This window comes from Oryctolagus cuniculus, chromosome 3 (assembly GCF_051225735.1).
Source record: "Oryctolagus cuniculus isolate XC-2025 breed Fujian yellow rabbit chromosome 3, ASM5122573v1, whole genome shotgun sequence".
In the NCBI taxonomy this organism is placed as follows: domain Eukaryota; kingdom Metazoa; phylum Chordata; class Mammalia; order Lagomorpha; family Leporidae; genus Oryctolagus; species Oryctolagus cuniculus.
In genome coordinates, this window is record NC_142869.1 from 128,652,464 (window position 1) to 128,669,412 (window position 16,949).

The window sequence follows — 16,949 nt, forward strand, 5'->3', positions numbered from 1 at the left end:
AGCCCAGTGGGGCCCCTCCTTGTAGCAGCTCCTCCACTGTCGTCCTTGGGCTGCAGGGCTTAGGGCCAGCAAATTCCAGCCCATGCTCACAATGGGGTCCTGTGAGTGACAGTAAACCTGCAGGAATGCTTCCAGTGGGTCCTCTCCCAAGGGCGTCATTGCAAGGCAGTGAAGAGATGAAGGCCCTGTCTGGCCACCTTCCTTCAGCAGGCAAAATCTGTCTGCCTTTGCTTGCTTTGGGAGACTCCCAGGTTAGTTTTTGGCTTCTGAGCTAGAAGTTCCCCGAGGGCAAGGACCGCTGTGGTGATCTGGTGATCTGGTGATTGGGCAAGTGTGCCTCCTGCCTGGAAGCCCAGTCTGCAGGTTGCTGTTAACATTGAAGTTTTCTGGCTGTTTTTCCTTTGGCAGCTTCCTACGGCCCGGTTCTCCCAGGCCACGCATTTCGCCGCATTTGTCCCACGCAGGCTGCTCTGAGCAACTGGCCCATTTTGTTTGAGCTCGCTCTTTTCTTGAGACCCAGGAATTCCCTTTTGATGCTGTTTTCCTTGTGGGTTGGGTGTCAAGGATGCTCAGAGACACCTTTCACGCTCTGCTGGCCCCGAGGGTGACTCAAAGAGCGTCAGTCCTCTTTGCAGCTGCGTGTGGCTCCCTAATGTGGCTCTCGTGCTCTCCGTGGCCACTTGTGGGCTCTGTGTAAATGCAGGCTGTGTGTTGAGTGGTCAGAGTCTTGCACATTGGTGTTGCTGGATACTTGGGAGGAGCACGGTTCAGCTCTCCCTGCCAGGGCCACTGGCCGTCCTGAGGACCACTGCTCTTGACCCAGCTGCTTCATCTCTCCCACAGTGCTCTCCGTGGCCCGACACAGCCTACCAGGTGAACAGCGCCCCCTCCCCAAGCTACAATGGCTCTCCAAACAGCTTCAGCCTTGGTGAAGGGTACGTCCACCTATGCTCCCTCCCGTCCCTGGAGTTGAGGGTCCTGGTCTTTCTCCCCAAGCCGTCCTCCTTTCTGTCACTGGGGCTCTGATCGGGTTTCAGGGTCACAGTCTCGGCTGTGTTTAATGCTTGTGCACCTGTGCTCAGAATCACATCAATCAATGTTGTCTTGTGGGGCAGCAGCCCAGAGCTCCCCTGGGAGAATTGGGACAGCCTCCTGAAGTGGCCTGCAGTGTTCTGTGGGGGAAGAATGGCCCTGCAAGACCGTGTGGACTCAGAGGAGCTGCTGTTTGGATGGCCAGGGTGGCTGGTAGGGCCCTTCCTGTGTCTCGTCAGCTCCCGTCCATATTCCTGGAGGAACGTGAGTCCTCTCAGTGTCCCCACCCTGAGCTTGGGGCGTGCAACTCCAAGCAGGAGCTGGGGCAGCTCTCTGTGCAGGCTGGTGGCCTGGCCCGTGGTCGCACCATGATGGCTCAGTGAGCGTGGGCTGGGTGGAGGCAGGGCGAGCTCAGGCCAGGCAGCTTTAACAGGTGGGAGTGCAGCTCTGGCCCAGCAGACACAGCTTTTCTGATGGTTTGTGAACTTGTCTTTGCCATGCTGAGGAGTCCCCTTGAGAGGGCAGGTAGATGTTCAGAATTTGGCAGACCTGGTCTTCAGGTGACACCTTTTTGGGGGGGTAGCTTGCCCCACTGAGAAGAGGGTAGTCCACATTCCATGCAGGGCAGGAGGAATGTGTGTGCTGAGCCTGGCCCACCGTAGAGTTGCTGATGACCGAGGACCCTCTCATCCCTGCAAAGGTCTTTTTTCCCCCCAATTGTGTTAAAATATACATAACTTCACACTTAACCATTTTTTTTTAAAAGATGGATTTATTTATTTGAAAATCAGAGTGACAGAGAGAGAGAGAGAGAGAGAGAGAGAGAGAGAGAGAGATCTTCCATCTGCTGGTTCACTCCCCAATGGCTGCGTCAGCCAGGGCTGGGCCAGGAGCTAGGAGCCAGGAACCAGGAGCTCCATTGGGTCTCCCATGAAAGTGCGGGGTCCCAAGCGCTTGGGCCATCTTCTACTGCTTTCCCAGGCGCATTAGCAGGGAGCTGGATCAGAACTGGAGCGGCCATGCTCTGATGTGGGATGTGAGTGATGCAAGTGGCAGCTTAAGCAGCTGCACCCCAGTGCCAGTGCCTTTGCAAGTTTCCAGCGTCCCATTCAGTAGCACCAACTGCATTCACACTGCTGCTCAGTCATCATGGCTCTCTCTCTGGAACTCATCTCACCGTGTCCCTTTCTCTCAACTTCAAGTCTGGGCATTCTGTATGTTCCCTGTGGGCATCTAGAAAGGTGTGCGGTTCTGGGTCCCAGAAACTGCAGTGTAGCCCGGGCCCCGTTGTCAGCTTGCCCGTCCTTTAGGCACGGCTTGGATTGATCAGAACCACAAGGATCTAACAAGGGACGTGGCTGCTGCTGCTGACTGCGTGGGCTTGGGGGTCCTCGCTGGCTGGAGCAGTGTGAGCTTCCTACCCGCACCCAGCAGTCACCTAATGATTTTGAGGGATTACCCATTGGTTCCAGTTTGCATTTCTCTTACGTAGGAAATTCTTGCTGACCTGTTTCACTTATAATGATCCCTGAAGCTGACATAGACAGGAGCCAGGTGGGAGCTGGCACACCCCTGTCTTGCCTCTAGAAACTCCGTCTGTCCTTATTGTCTGTTCCTTTCCTTTGCAGCAACAGCTCCCCAACCCACCCAGTGGAGACCCTGCCCCTGGGCAGTGACGTAAGTGTGCGTGTGCGGGCTCTGTGGCTGGCGGCCCTGGGAGCTCCAGGTGGCTATCTCAAGGCCTCTCCTCTCTCCTGCAGCACCTGCTCCCGTCAGCCTCCATCCAGGATGCCCAGCAGTGGCTACACCGCAACAGGTTCTCACAGTTCTGCCGGCTCTTTGCCAGCTTCTCGGGTGAGTGGGCAGCAGGGACACTCCTAGTGGGGTCATGTATCTTCCAGGACCTGCCCCAGCCCCCGGGCCCCTTGGGCACCGCGGTAGGAAGCACATAGGAGAATGAAGCCATTTGCTCCCGTGTCTGACCCTGGGCCACAGGCTGGCCACACAAGATGCTGCCCAGGAAGTTTCTAGTGCAGCTTCATGGGGACTGTCTGGGTGACCCCATCAAGGTCTCCCCACCTGTGGGGAGGATGGGCCCTGGCCTGCCTGGGAAGGGCCCTTTAGCCAGGCAACGTGGTGTCAGTGCACCCTTCCTAACAAAACACTGCTCGTGGGTCTCGGAGCCGGGACCTGGGAGATGGCGCCGAGGCCGCAACTGAGACGGAATGTGGTGACCCTTCTTTGCAGGCCTGGCTGGTGGAAGCCCTGAGCCAGGCGCAGCGAGTCAGAGTGATGGGAAATGCTGCTTCCAGGGACACCTGCGGCAGCGTCTGTGCATCTTTCAGCTCAGCAATCCCGGCAGCCTTGGTGTTAGGGGTGGGGGTGCAAGGAGGATCGGACGCGACCCCGCCCTCTTGCAGTTCTGACTCAGAGCAGGCATGGGCACTGCCACTCCAGGGTAGTATGATGGGGGCCGAGGTGCCCCTGACCATGGCTGTGCAGGGTGGGGGCTTTGAGCAAAGACTGGAAGGAGGGAGGGAGGGAGCCTGCTGAGCTGTTTGAGCAGAGGAGACGGACAAAGGTCACAAGGTGGGCACCTGCCTGGTGTGGTCACAGAGCAGGGGACCCTGGTGAGGCAGAGATGAGGTCGGGGAGGTGCTGCAGGCACATGCAGGCCGGGCCTGGAAGAATGGGTGAGAGAACGCTGGCTTTTATACCTGGTGGAATAGGAGCCTGCAGGGTTATATCCAAAGCTATGTCTGAGTGGCGGGAGAAAAGGGGAGGACCTTTCCCATAACACTTAGCTCTTGCAGAGCCCTTGTGAGAAAGGTGCAGCCAGGCTCGCATCCCTCTTTTCTTAAAAGAATGATTTATTGGGGCTGGTTCTGTAGCATAGCGGGCTAAGCCTTCGCCTGTGGTGCGGGTATCCCATATGTGTACCAGTTTGAGTCCCGGCTGCTCCACTTCCAATCCAGTTCCCTACTGATGCACCTGGGAAGGCACTGGAGGATGGCCCAAGTGCTTGGGCCCCTGCATCCATGGGGGAGACCCAAAAGAAGCTCCTGGATTCTAGCTTCATATCAGCTCAGCTCTGTCTGTTGCTGCCATTTGGGAAGTGAACCAATGGATGGAAAATCTCTCTCTCTCTCTAACTCTGCCTTGCAAATAAATAACTAAATCTTTTCAAAAAAGAAGTAATTATTTATTTAATTTGTATTTACTTGAAAGGCAGAGACATTGAGACAGAGACACCCACTATTTCACTTTGCAAATTCCTGCAACAGCCGGGGCTATGCAGAACTCAATCCAGCTCTCCTCTGCAAGTGACAGGGACACAAGTGCTTAAACCATCTGCTTTCGCCTCCCAAGGTGCACATTAACAGGAAGAGGAAGCTGGAATGGAAAGCAGAGTTAGGACTTGAACCCAGATGCTCCAACTTGGACCTCCCAGGCAGTCTTTTGACTGCAACATCAAATGCCTGCCCATTACTTCCTTTTATTTTTTATCATATAGAAAGAATTTTAATACAAAAATAAAACCTAAAATGCACAATATAACTTCAATTTTCTGCATCACGAGGCATATCATAAACAAGTTTTCAAAATGTACTCTATCACTTTTTAGACTGAACATTTCTTGATAGTTTGTAACAACTTAATGTAATCAAAGACTAACTTTTGGGGCCGGTGCTGTGGTATAGTTGGTAAAGCTGCCGCTGGCACTGCCAGCATCCCGTATGTTCTGGATGCTTCACTTCTGATCCACCTGTCTGCTATGGCCTGCGAAAGCAGTAGAAGATGGCCCAAGTCCTTGGAACCCTGTACCCACATGGGAAGACCTGGAGGAAGCTCCTGGCTTTGGATTGGACCAGCTCTGGCCACTGTGGCCATCTAGGGAATGAACCAGTGGATGGAAGATCTCTCTCTCTCTGCCTCTGCCTCTCTGTAACTCTGCCTTTCAAATGAATAAAATAAATCTTTAAAAATCTTTTCTCTCCCTCTCTGTCTCTGTCTCTCCTTTCTTTCAGTAGGGAGTCAGAGACACAGATAGATAGCTATAATCTGCTGTTTGACACCTCAAATACACAACAGTAGCCAGAGCTAGGGCAGCCCTTCAGTAGGGAGCCAGAGACACAGATAGCTAGCTATAATCTATTGTTTGACACCTCAAATACACACAGTAGCCAGAGCTAGGGCAGCCCAAACCTGGTAGCCAGGAGCTCAATCCAGCTTTCCCATGCCTCACTTCCTTCTTAACTTCCCAGTCTCCTCTGGCCCTAAGGGACAGCCAGCCCTCTACCCATGCTGCTGTAAATGTGGGGCAGTCATTGCACACTGCTGGTGGATTGTACAGAGGTTTGCCTCACTTTGGGCAGCCATTGGCCAGTGTCTAGAGCCAAATGCTTACGTGCCCTGTGACCCAGTTGTCTAACCTGGACCCAGCCCTCTGGACATACGCGAGAAAGCTCCTAGAGGCTGCTCATGACAGCATTGCTGATGCCCACCAACAGCGGACATGTGAATTGTGGTATTTTTATGAAACGAGGCCTAGGTGTTAGCCTCCAGTGAGGTACATGCCTCTGTGCACCAAGAGTTGTGGGTGTCGCCATGGCAACGTGCTGATAAAGTCCATACACATATGCATAGATTATACAGCAACAAAGTGCGGGGAAGAGGGCAGGCACAGGTATGAGGCCCTCCTGGCTTCTGTCCACCCACACTGTGAGCACCAGGTTTCTGGTACCATGTGGGCTACATCTTCTGGTAATGTTTGGTTCCTTACCATTGCCCTTTCCCTGGAATGGCTGGTGTCCCCTGAGAGTGGGGCTGGCTTTTTCCCTTTCCCCACCTCCCATGTAGGGTCTACAGGTGCATGGCTTTGGAGTCCTTTTCCTGTGCTCCACCTGAAGGGCAGCCGTGTTTTCTCATCTAGGGGCCGACTTGCTGAAGATGTCCCGAGATGATCTCGTCCAGATCTGTGGTCCTGCAGATGGGATCCGGCTCTTCAACGCCATCAAAGGCAGGTGGGTACTGACTTCCGGCAGCCGGCTGGAGGCTGCTTCCCGGCCTGGGTGCCAGCAAGCCCAGACTCCGTGAGTGGGCTGGGTGGTGGGTGCCAGGAGGCAGGGCAGGTGCAGTGAGTGAGAAGGGCCAGGGCTGGAGCCAGGGAGTGAGAATCCGAGCAAGCTGTGGCAGCCCCACCTGGAGGCCCCTGCCTCTTCTGGGACTGAGGCATGAGGGTGCCTCTAGATCTTAGTCTCTGAGCTGCTTGCCCAGGTTTTCCTGTGCTTTGTGGTCCTGGGCTCTGGGCCACCACCTCCTGGGCTGCAACGGGGCATTTGGTGTCCATGGCCGTTCTCAGGAGCAGAGCCTCCGTGGTGTTTTTTCGTTTGTTTGTTTTCAACGGCCACGTGGTCAAGTCCAGGAGCCTCTGGCCACCTGTGGTCCCAAAGCACTTTAATTACTGGGATGGACACATTTTCCTTTAATTGCAGTGGACTTAAATTTTAATGGTCACCTACAGGCAGCACGGTTTTAGAGTGAGGGTGGCCTGGGTTTGAATTCCCAGATCTGCCCGCTGTGGGCTGTGCAACAGGTGGAATATCTGTAGAGCTCAGGAAGGGTCAGTTGTCTGGGAGGTGGGTGTGGCCAGGCTGCATGAGGCTGGTGTGAGTCGTGTTCTGGGAAGGTGGAGAAAGTGCTTTTACCATCACCCTGGGGAGGCCTCTTGAGATTCGTGTTCTGGGGCAGTTTGCAGGGCCTGGGAGGGGCATGCACTGTGATCAGCATGATAGCGCCTGGTCTGCTGTACATGCTATTTATCTCCTCTGTCCTGCCAGGAACGTGAGGCCGAAGATGACCATTTATGTCTGCCAGGAGCTAGAGCAGAGCCGGGTGCCCCTACAGCAGAAGCGAGAGGCCAGCGGAGACAGCAGCCTGTGCGGTGAGTTGTGGGCCCTGTAGCCTAGCTTCCCGAGCCCCAGCCTGGCCTCTGCATTTCCCACAGGTGTGAGTGTCCGGGCCCTCATCCGTGCTTTAGGTGGTCAACCTAGGAGAGGGAGTCCATGTTTGCCAGATTCCTACAGGCAAGGAAGCGGCAGCCAACTGTGTGCCCTGCTTGGGGCAGCGGCTGCAGCACAGCATGGGGTTCCCAGCACACCCTGGGGCTCGAGAGGGGTCACTTGTCCCAGGTCTCACTTCTGGTGAGCACAGAGGCAGAATGGGAACCCAGGACCGCCCACGATGTAGCTTGTCTACCCCCACACAGCTCCCGGGGCAGGAGTGGTGAGGTACACGCTGCTGGCCGGCTTCCTATTCAACTCCGCGCTGCTGGCAGCCCCGGACAACTGGGGCAAAGGCCAACAGTGGCAGCCTAGAGTCTTGTTAGCTTTGTTGTTTGTTTTATGAGGAAAATCAGGAAGAGGAACTGGCTCAGAAAAGGTGACAAAGAGAAGCACTGTTAGGGTTCTGATGAAGAAAGGAGTCTTGGACGAGAGGCTTGGTGTTGGCACCAAGGCTCTGCTCTGTCGGACCGACAGTGGGTCAGCTTGTCTGACCCCTAGGACAGGTAGCCTGCTGTGTGGCAGGAGCCATGACCTCTGCCACCCCCTGCAGAGCAGCCACCCCAGGTGTGTGCTTTCACAGTATCCTGCTTCCAGTCATGTTGTCTTGAGCCAAATGTTCCGTAGTTGAGGAAGGTTTGGGGACCTCACATTGAATCACATTCCATTTACTTTAAACATTCATTTACATTTCTTTGTATTTTTAAAAAAGATTTATTTGTTTATTTGGAAGAATGAGAGAGAGAGAGAGAGAGGTCTTCCATCCATTGATTCACTCCCCAAATGGCCACAACAGCCAGCGCTGGAGCCAGGCTGAAGCCAGGAGCCAGGAGCCAGGAGCTTCTTCCAGGTCTCCATGAGAGTAGCAGGGGCCCCAGAACCTGGGTCAGCTTCCTTTGCTTTTCTCAGGGCAGTAGCAGGGAGCTGGATTAGAATAGACAGCTGGGACTTGAACTGGTGCTCATACAGGGTGCTAGCGTTGCAAGTGGCAGCTTTATCCACTATGCCACAATGCTGACCTCCAAATTTACTTAGATTTCTTTGAAAAGGAGAGAGAGACAGGGACAGCAAAAGATCTTCCATCCATTGATTCATGCCCTAGATGCCACAACAGCTGGGCCAGGCTAAAGCCAGGTGCTGGGAACTCCATCCTGGTCTCCCACATGGGTGACAGGGATCCAAGGACTTGAGCCATGCTTCTGCTATCTCCTAGGGTGTGCATTAGCAAGAAGCTGGAAGAGAAGCAGAGCTGGGACTCAGACCCAGGCACTCCTGTATGGGATGCAGATGTCTCAAGTGGCTTCTTAAGGACTTGGCCAGATGCATTTGGTTTTGAGGAACTTGAGGCCCCTTATGATTGAGTGCATGCTGGGTGCCTGCAGAACTTGCTGTGAGCCAGCTAGTCTTCCACTGATGGAAAGAATGAGACGGGGACACAGATTTCTTCCTCCCTCTCAAAGTGGGAGTGCATCTGGCCACACATTGGAAACTGACCGCTCCAGCCTCCACTTCACCCCCATCTGGATGTCACTGGGTCTGACGGTCCAGGAGTCTCCTCATTTTCTACCAGTGCCCCATGAGAGACCGAAACAGGAGGAAAGAGGCTGGGCCCAGCCTCTGTCGGCCTGTGGATGGCTGCAGGGGCCTGCTGTGGCACCCTCAGCTGTGTGGCTTCCGGGCGCCCCTTGCACCCTTACAACGGGCGTGAGCACCTGCACAGTGGTTCTCGGTGGGGGTGTGGTGGCAGGCCCATGGTGCTTAGCTGGCCGTTTACAAAGAAGGATGCTGTGTCTCCTGCAGTGTACCACGCCATCTTCTTGGAGGAGCTGACCACCTTGGAGCTGATTGAGAAGATCGCCAATCTGTACAGCATCTCCCCCCAACACATCCACCGTGTGTACCGGCAGGGCCCCACGGGCATCCACGTGGTAGTGAGCAACGAGGTGAGGGACAGAGCTCGGAGCTGAGCAGGCAGGAGCACCAGGACGCTGGGCCACAAAGGTGCCCTGTGCATCTCATCTGCATGCCACCTGCTCGCCTGTGGCCCCCTGCCGGGCCATGAGGTGGGAGGGTTGAGGTTGTGGGGCCACATGTGGGTCTGAGTGGTCTGACCCCACCCTTGGTTGGTTGCTGAGCAGGCACCGGAGCACCCCTGTCCCCACAGTGCTTACAGGCAGGGCTGTGGCAATCAGAGAAAGGTGGCAGGCTGTCGCTTGCAGGTGAGAGCGAGGCTTCCATGAAGGGCAGAGGAGCTGCCGTCTGCCTGGGTCTGTCTGTGGCAACACGGGCCGAGCAAGGCCCAGGCCGGGGGCAGCAGAGGGCTCAGGTGCTGTTGGAGCAGTGCCTGCTGTGGCACTGGCCGGGCTTGCTGACGAGTTAGGCCTTCCACGCGTGTCCCGAGCAGAGGCTTTCAGAGGCTTGCTCTGTCCTGGATCTGTCTTCCATATAACGCGAGCAGCAAGTGCCAGCGTCGGAGTGCCTGCTGTCCTGGCTCCTGTCGTCGGCGTTCTCACAGTGACTCATGCGCTCCTTGTGGCCCATCTCACAGACTGAGGCACCCGGGCTGAGAACTGCACCAGGTGGCTCAGCCAGGAAGGAGGAAGCACGGCCGTGGGACCCATGCTCTGAGCAGCACGAGACCCACCTCCTCCCGAAATCCCCAGCTCAGCCCCCAGCAGGGCCCAGGTCAATTCCAGAAATGGAAAGTTTCCTAGAAAGGATTTTAGAGAACAGGTGCAGGGGTGGAGGCTGGGAAAGGCACAGGAGACGTGGGTTGCGGTATTGCCCTGGTGTCCTCTCCCAGAGCTGCGCCCCTGTATCTAAGCGGCCGGGGGAGAATCACAAACCTCTCTGAGCCTCCGCCTCAACATCTGCAAAGGGGGTGGTTACAGCCATCAGGCGGGTTATGATCAGGATCAAAGAGAAGAGCCAGTGGCCGGGAGACTCAGCAGGGTTTGTGTGTGTGTGTGTGTGTGTGTGTGTGTGAGAGAGAGAGAGAGAGAGAGAGAGAGAGTGAGTGTGCCTGCCAGGTGCTTGTTACTTTGGGGGGCAAGTGGTGCTGAAACCTCCTAGGGCCTGGAATGTGGAATCTGTGTTTCATAAGTAGTCACCCTTGGTAGTAATCTGGTCACTTGTCATCGGGCTGCCGTTCCCCTCGTGTTTCATCTCAATCCTCAAGGGTGGCTAGGTGGTTTTTTCCTGCTGTGTGTGTGTGTTTAAGATTTATTTCATTTTTGTGAAAGGCAGAGTTATAGAGACTGAGAGAGAAATCTTCCATGTGCTTACTCCCCAGATCACTGTAATAGCCAGGACTGAGCCGGGTTGTAGCCAGGAGCCTGGAACTTTATTTGATCTGAGTCTCCCATCTGGGTGCAGGGGCCCAAGCACTTGGTTATCCTCCGCTGCCTTCCCAGGTGCTTTAGCAGGGAGCTGGCTTGGAAGCAGAGCAGCCAGAACTCGAACTGGTACCTACAGAGGATGCCGGTGTCACAGGCGAGGCTTAACCCACAGCGCCACAGCGCTGGCCACCCTGGTGCTTTAATTAAGAAATGACTCGTCATCAGGATGAGGGCATCAAGAGATGGAACAGCAGAAGGGAAATGTGAAAGACCCTTATTGTCCTCATTCTTCCTAGAAGAGTTGATAATAGGTTTGATGTGCTGTGCCAGGCAGTTCCTAGTAAGCGTGTGTGCCCTAGTGTGTGCAGGTGTGGGTGTTCACAGCACATGACAAAGATCCACCAATTCAGGCTTCCTTCCATGCAGTTAAACTCCACTAGACTTTAGGAATGGCGACTTTTTTTCCCCACCCCCATTTCGGAGAGGAGAATGGAGCCCAGGGCTCTGGACCAGAGCCTCCTATAGAGTAGCCGGGAAGGAGCCGGAGCCCAGAACCACCAGCAGTTGTGGGGCATGGAAGCCTTGTCACTTTGCATTGCAGAATGAGTTTCTATTTGTGAAGACAATAGCCAAGAATATGGGGAACCCTTGCAGTTTCACAGATCTCTGAGGGACATCCTGCCTCAGCTTGCCCTGTGCCCTCGAGAGTCACCGTGAAGTAAGTGAAGCAGAGAACAGGGCTCAAATGCCACCTTGGCTAAGTAGGCGATTCTTATTCCCCAAAGTCTCCTTGCATCGTAACCCCGAATCAATTGGAAACCTTTGGTTCTTAATTGCCCAGAGGGCTGGAGGCAGGCTAACCAGCCACAGAGCCGGCCCCTGGGGTGCAAGGGCACTTAATTAAACAAAGGAGTTACTGATTAAGCCCATGTGGCTGGGCTGCAGGGAGTCCTGGATGGAACAGGCCGACAGTATAGAATAAGTGCACTTCATGCCTCGTTAGGCCCAAGTGGTGAGGAGCAGGGGTCCACAGGTGGTTGGATTTGCAAGATTTGGGGTCGTAATCCAGAGCAGACCTTACAACATCAGCTGGCTTTCTTTGCTTTGGCTTTTGTGCTGGGTGTGTGTGTGTGTTTATGAATGTGTGTAATTTCAATATTCTTTACACGTATATTATGGAATACAGCATATGTAAGTGGGGTGTGTACACCGCATTTGTGCAGTGTAAAACAAACATCATTAACGTTCCCACACACGTGCCCTCAGGTTACTAGAATATTCCATTGGAAGCCCCTTTAGGCTCTTGTTATTCCCCTTCCACTCCCGCTGGTCTGCATTTTGTATTAATCATTTCCTTGTTCCTTTTCACCATGTCATTTAATTTTGCCTGCTTTAAACTTCACGTAAGTGAGTTAGTGGTGTAGTCCTCTGTGACTGGGTGTTTTCATTGCTGAACTCTGCGTGCGTGGAGGGGTGTGGCTGGGTGACACGCGTGGTTCAGATGCCTGCTGCTGACTGACACCAGGGCTGCTTTCAAGTTCTGTGTCTGCAGACAGCGATGCTGCTCCGTGCACACTTGCAGGTGTTTTCCCAGGGCACGTGTCTCTTAGAAGAAAGTGCACAGTCATTCCTGTCCAGTCCGTGAACTGCTTCTTGCTGCCCACTCCTGGCCATTGCTCTGTGCATATCATTGAAACAGCACCCTTTCACTGGTGGACCTTGAGACAGGAACAAAAAGGCTGCTGTCCGAGGTCCCCGGGGAGTTCGTCAAGCAGCCCTGGCACGTTGTCCATGTCCGGAAATGGCTGCGGACACAGGCATATTCCTTGTGTATTGTCCTCATACATATTCTATGTGTGACTTTTTTGGGAAAAAAAGTTTAAATGGTTTTTGATTTACTACTATTACAGGTTGAATATCTGTTATCTGAAACATTTGTTTCAGACTTGGACTTGTTTTGGAGTTTGGAAGGTTTGCATAGATTTTTACAGTAGAGCATCCCTAATCCCAGAGTTTAAAAACTGAATGCCTGGGGCCAGCACTGTGAAGTAGTGGGTGAAGCCAACACCTGTGACACCAGCATTCCGTATGGGTGCCAGTTGGTGTCTCAGCTGCTGCATCTCTGATCCAGCTCCCTGTTAATGAGCCTGGGAAAAGCAGCGGAAGACCGCCCAAGTGCTCGGGCCCCTCCCACCCATATGGGAGATCTGGATGAAGTTGTTGGCTCCTGGCTTAAGCCTAATTCAGACCTGGCCATTGTAACTCTGATTTTCAAATAAATAAATATTTAAAAATAAAAAAGCAAAAAAAACCCTGAATGCTCCCAAATTGGAGACTGTTTGATTATCATTTGAACATTTTGAATTTTGCATTTTTGGATTTGGGGTGCTTGCGTCCACATGTGTGTTCCTGTTGCGTGTCCATTACAGAGAGTGGATGACCCAGTTACTAAGGCAAAGCAGAGCCAGCATAAACACTAACCCCGAGGCCCTGTGTTCCGTGGCAGCGTCCCCATCCCTGCCCAGGCTGCTGTCTGTCTTTCTCTCATGGCTCTCTCTCGGCACGTGTGGCTCCTGCGTTTGTGCAGACGCTGCCCCAGGCTCTGCTATCCCACACATAAATGGCGAGCTCAATGTTGAGGAATGCCATCTCTCACTTGCCTTTCAGATGGTGCAGAATTTCCAAGACGAATCTTGTTTTACCCTCAGCACATTAAAAGGTAATACTCCCCCGCCCACTGTCTCTTGTCTGATTGAAGCGATGCCTCGCTCAGAGCCAGGGGCTGAGGGTGGAGCCTTTTGGGCCCATGTGGGTGGGTCACAGACCCCAAATGGTCACAAGGCCACTTCCCCCTTGTTCTGTGGGTTGTAGCCAATGAGTGCCTTTAGGAGTCTGGGGGCTGTTCCATCCATGAGAACCACAGTTTGCCCAAAGCTCCTTGGACATAGGTCCTTTCTTCAACCTTGAGGCTTATTTGGGCTTATTTGCCAGTAGCCTACCAGCATTCCTTTCGGGTCCCCTGAGTATGGCAAGAATGCACCTTTCTTCCTGTGAAATATGCACAGTGTTTCTCTTATGCAGCTGAGAGCAATGACGGCTACCATGTCATCCTGAAATGCGGGCTCTGAGCAAAAGTAGGACATGCACCTGCCTCCCAGCGCCCAGCCCCACAGATGCCTTTGGATGTAAGCTGCAGCCTCACTGGCCACCTGGAGCTGGGAAGGACCCTGCACAGGCAATGGAAGCCACAGACCGTCAACCAGCAGAAGCCCATGGACACGAAGTCTGGTGTGCAGAAAGCCAATGGATCTTTTCCCCCCACTCCTGGCCTCCAGCTTTTGGACAGTTTCTTGTTCTTTTTCCTAGCCCTCATATTCTAAAGGGACACAGTGGGGCCTCCTGCCTCTTAGTTGAAGGCTCACTGGGTATCTATCTCGGTACCACCTCATTGGTCCCTTCTGATTGCTCCACTGGCCCTGCAGAAGGCTTCGCCTCACCCCATCCCTTTACCCCGTCTCTGGTTGCTGGCTCCGAGACCAGCCCCGCGGACTCGATGGAGGCGATTTGCCCCATCCTCCTGTTTGCTTCCCTTCTCAGTGAGCTGTGCTGGTCTTGAATGATGGGATGGGCGTGCGGTTATCGTGTGCCTTCTGCTACTTCACTTCTCCCTCATTTCGAAGGATCTGCTGCTGCAAGCCCAGAGCTGCACTCGTCTCCATCCCTGTATTGGCGTGGTGGGCACCCTGGTGTACGTGTACGACTTGCCACACAGCTGGGTGTTCTAAAGCCTGCTGGAGTTGTGGAAAAAGCCCATTTGCAGGGATGGGAACAATGATTCCTCTGGAACTACTTTAGTATAATTTTATTTCCTGAGCAATCAAGGACAAGGAGGACTAGGCAGGGAGCATTCCATTGTATCATCAGATGAGCTTGACTATCACCATGGTACCAGGCCCTCTTGGACGCACTTACAAAATCCCCTTTAGAGAAGACGTTAGTTCTTCACTGCTAAATTTGCCAGGTTCCTCAGGGACGTTTTGTTTTCTGTGGGACGCCTCATGTACACTCTGACCTTTTTGCAATCGCAGAGGAGATGTTGAGGGTATTTTGCCTACCTTGGAATGGTTGTGTCACCTTTCTAAATGGCCTACCTGAGATGACGTTTGAATATCAGTAACTATGGTAGACTCAGCAGTTAGTCTTTGTCTTGCCTGTGGTTCCTGTGGCCTAGCACTAGGACTCTGCTGATTCAGCTTCACCTTCCAAACCCTTGTAACGTAGTCCTAGGCTCAAAGATTGTCAGAACCAGGTATTCTTTGTTTTGCAGACGGGAATATGGAGGCCAGAGGAGCAAAGCCACTTGCATGATAGAGTGATAGGATGGTGATAAGTAGTTTATCATATGAAAGAAGCCATTTCTAGCAGCAGAAACAGCTCTGTGGGGTCAGTAGCCAAGGTGTACCCACACAGTGAAGACTGGCCCTGGATTTCTTTCTCTTGTTTCTAGGGGGAGCTAATAGCTTTTACTGAAGTATAATTAACACACCACACGGTTCACCCACTGGAGTGTACAAGGCAGCTTCAAAAAATGCATGTTATGAAAAACTGCATTGATTTCCAAAATTTTTTGCACCAAGGTAAACATCTTTTAAAAAAAAAATTTTCTATTTTAAGTAGTTTTTAAGAGATTCAATATAGTTCATAGATACAATTCTAAGAATATAGTGATATTCTCTCCCTCCCCTATCTCCCTCTTATCCCCTTTGCTTCTCCCTTTCTTATTTTTAGCTTCTGAGATGACATTTTTAAGTTACATTACAGTGAAATAGCTTAATACTTCCCTGAATCAGAATTTTAACAAGTAAAAAGCAACGACACCCTAATTCAGTGGGAATTTATAGACAATGGCTATAAACAGTAATCAAATGGAAAGATGACCATTTCACCCATAGACAATACATTTTAAAGTAATCACAGGTCATTAAAACTATGATAGTATAACTTTTTTTAAAAAGGTGTATTTATTTTGAAAGGCAGAGTAGAGAGAGGGAGAGACAGACAGGTCTTCCATCTGCTCATTCACTCCCCAGATGGCCACAACGGCCAGGGCTGGGCTAGGCCAAAGCCAGGAGCCAGGAGCTTCTCCTGTGTCTCCCATGTGGGTGCAGGGCCCAAGGACTTGAGCCATCCTCTGTTGCTTTCCTAGGCTCATTAGCAGGGAGCTGAATCAGAAGTGGAGCAGCCAGGACATGAATCAGTGCTCATTTGGCATGCTAGTGCTGCAGATGGTGGCTTAACCTGCTACACCATAGCACCCGCCCCATGGTGTACATTCTTAACCATTGGTTTGACAAAGGCATAAAACAAAGTTTCACAAAAGTGTATTTGCAACAATACTGATACACATAGGCCTTTTTTCTTTTTTAATTTTAGCTCCCACAGGTTGTTTGTCTTTTTGTGTCTGGCTTGCATTTCACTAAAGGAGATGTCCTCCAGTTGTGTCCATTTTGCTGCAAACAACAGAATTTCATTCTTTTTTATAGCTGAATAATATTTCAGTTTTTCAGTGAACATTTTGAAGTAGCCTTGTACAGTTCTATGGTTTTTACCAAAATTCATGGAATCACAATCAACTCAGAGTCATGATCAATTTTTGGACATTTTTATTGTCCTCTTGGCTCGAAATTCCCTGCTTTCTGCCCAGTTCCTCCAGATACAGGCAACCAGGTATCTACTTTGTAGACAGATTTCCTTCTTGTGGACATATCAGTATATGGCATCCTACAACATGGTCATTTGTGACTGGCTTCTTTCCCTTGCATGTTTTCTAGAATCATCCGTGTTGAGCATTTACAGGACTTTGTTCTTTTTTTTATTGCCACTACATCGTATGATGTACCACGTTTTGTTTGCTCATCAGCAGATGGACATTTGGATTGTTTCTACTCTTTGGCTCTTACAGGTAATGCTGCTATGAATGTTTATACAAGTTTTGTGGGCATTTATTTTTGTTTCTTGGGAACAGGTTCAGGAGTGGACTGACTGGGTCACGTGGTAACTCTAGGTTTAGCTTTCTAAGACCTGTCAGGCTGCTTTTCCTAGCAGCGGCACCATTTTGCACTCCTACACACAGGGTGTAAATTTCCATTTTCTCCACAGTGTCACCAACACTTGCTATTATCTGTCTTTTTTTGGCTGTACTGCCATGGTGGGTATGAAATGGTACCTCCCTGTGATTTGGGTCGGCATTTCCCTGATAGGTACTTGTGTTGAGCTTGTTTGCCATTTGTGCATTGTTTTTGGAGAAATGTTTATTCAGATCCATCATCTGCTTCTTAGTTGGTCTTTTTGTCTTTTTTCTCCTGAATTGTCTGAATTTTTTGTATATCCTATATGCATGCCCTGTATTGGGTGTATGATTTATAAGAATTTTCTCCTATGAGTCATCTTCACTTTTGTGATAGTGTCCTTAGAAGCCCAAAAGTTTGCACTTTTGTTGATATCCAAGAGACTTTTC

General features: G+C 51.8%; 1 protein-coding gene across 3 annotated transcripts in view; it reads left to right on the top strand.

The window, feature by feature from the left end:
- The window catches only part of TFCP2L1 (transcription factor CP2 like 1), a 49,468-nt gene extending 35,193 nt beyond the window's left edge, over positions 1–14,275 (top strand). Inside the window, exons 8-15 of one of the 3 annotated variants that reach the window (XM_051838603.3) lie at positions 844–935; positions 2,661–2,709; positions 2,793–2,886; positions 5,966–6,056; positions 6,873–6,976; positions 8,895–9,037; positions 13,100–13,151; positions 13,514–14,275. In XM_051838603.3, the coding sequence (XP_051694563.1) occupies positions 844–935; positions 2,661–2,709; positions 2,793–2,886; positions 5,966–6,056; positions 6,873–6,976; positions 8,895–9,037; positions 13,100–13,151; positions 13,514–13,560 (672 nt within the window). In that variant the 3' untranslated portion in view covers positions 13,561–14,275. Of the gene's footprint in view, positions 1–843; positions 936–2,660; positions 2,710–2,792; positions 2,887–5,965; positions 6,057–6,872; positions 6,977–8,894; positions 9,038–13,099; positions 13,152–13,513 lie in introns of those variants that run through there. The other 2 variants (XM_089329387.1, XR_016231682.1) reach the window with 2 other exon arrangements.
- The last annotated feature ends 2,674 nt before the right edge of the window (positions 14,276–16,949 follow it).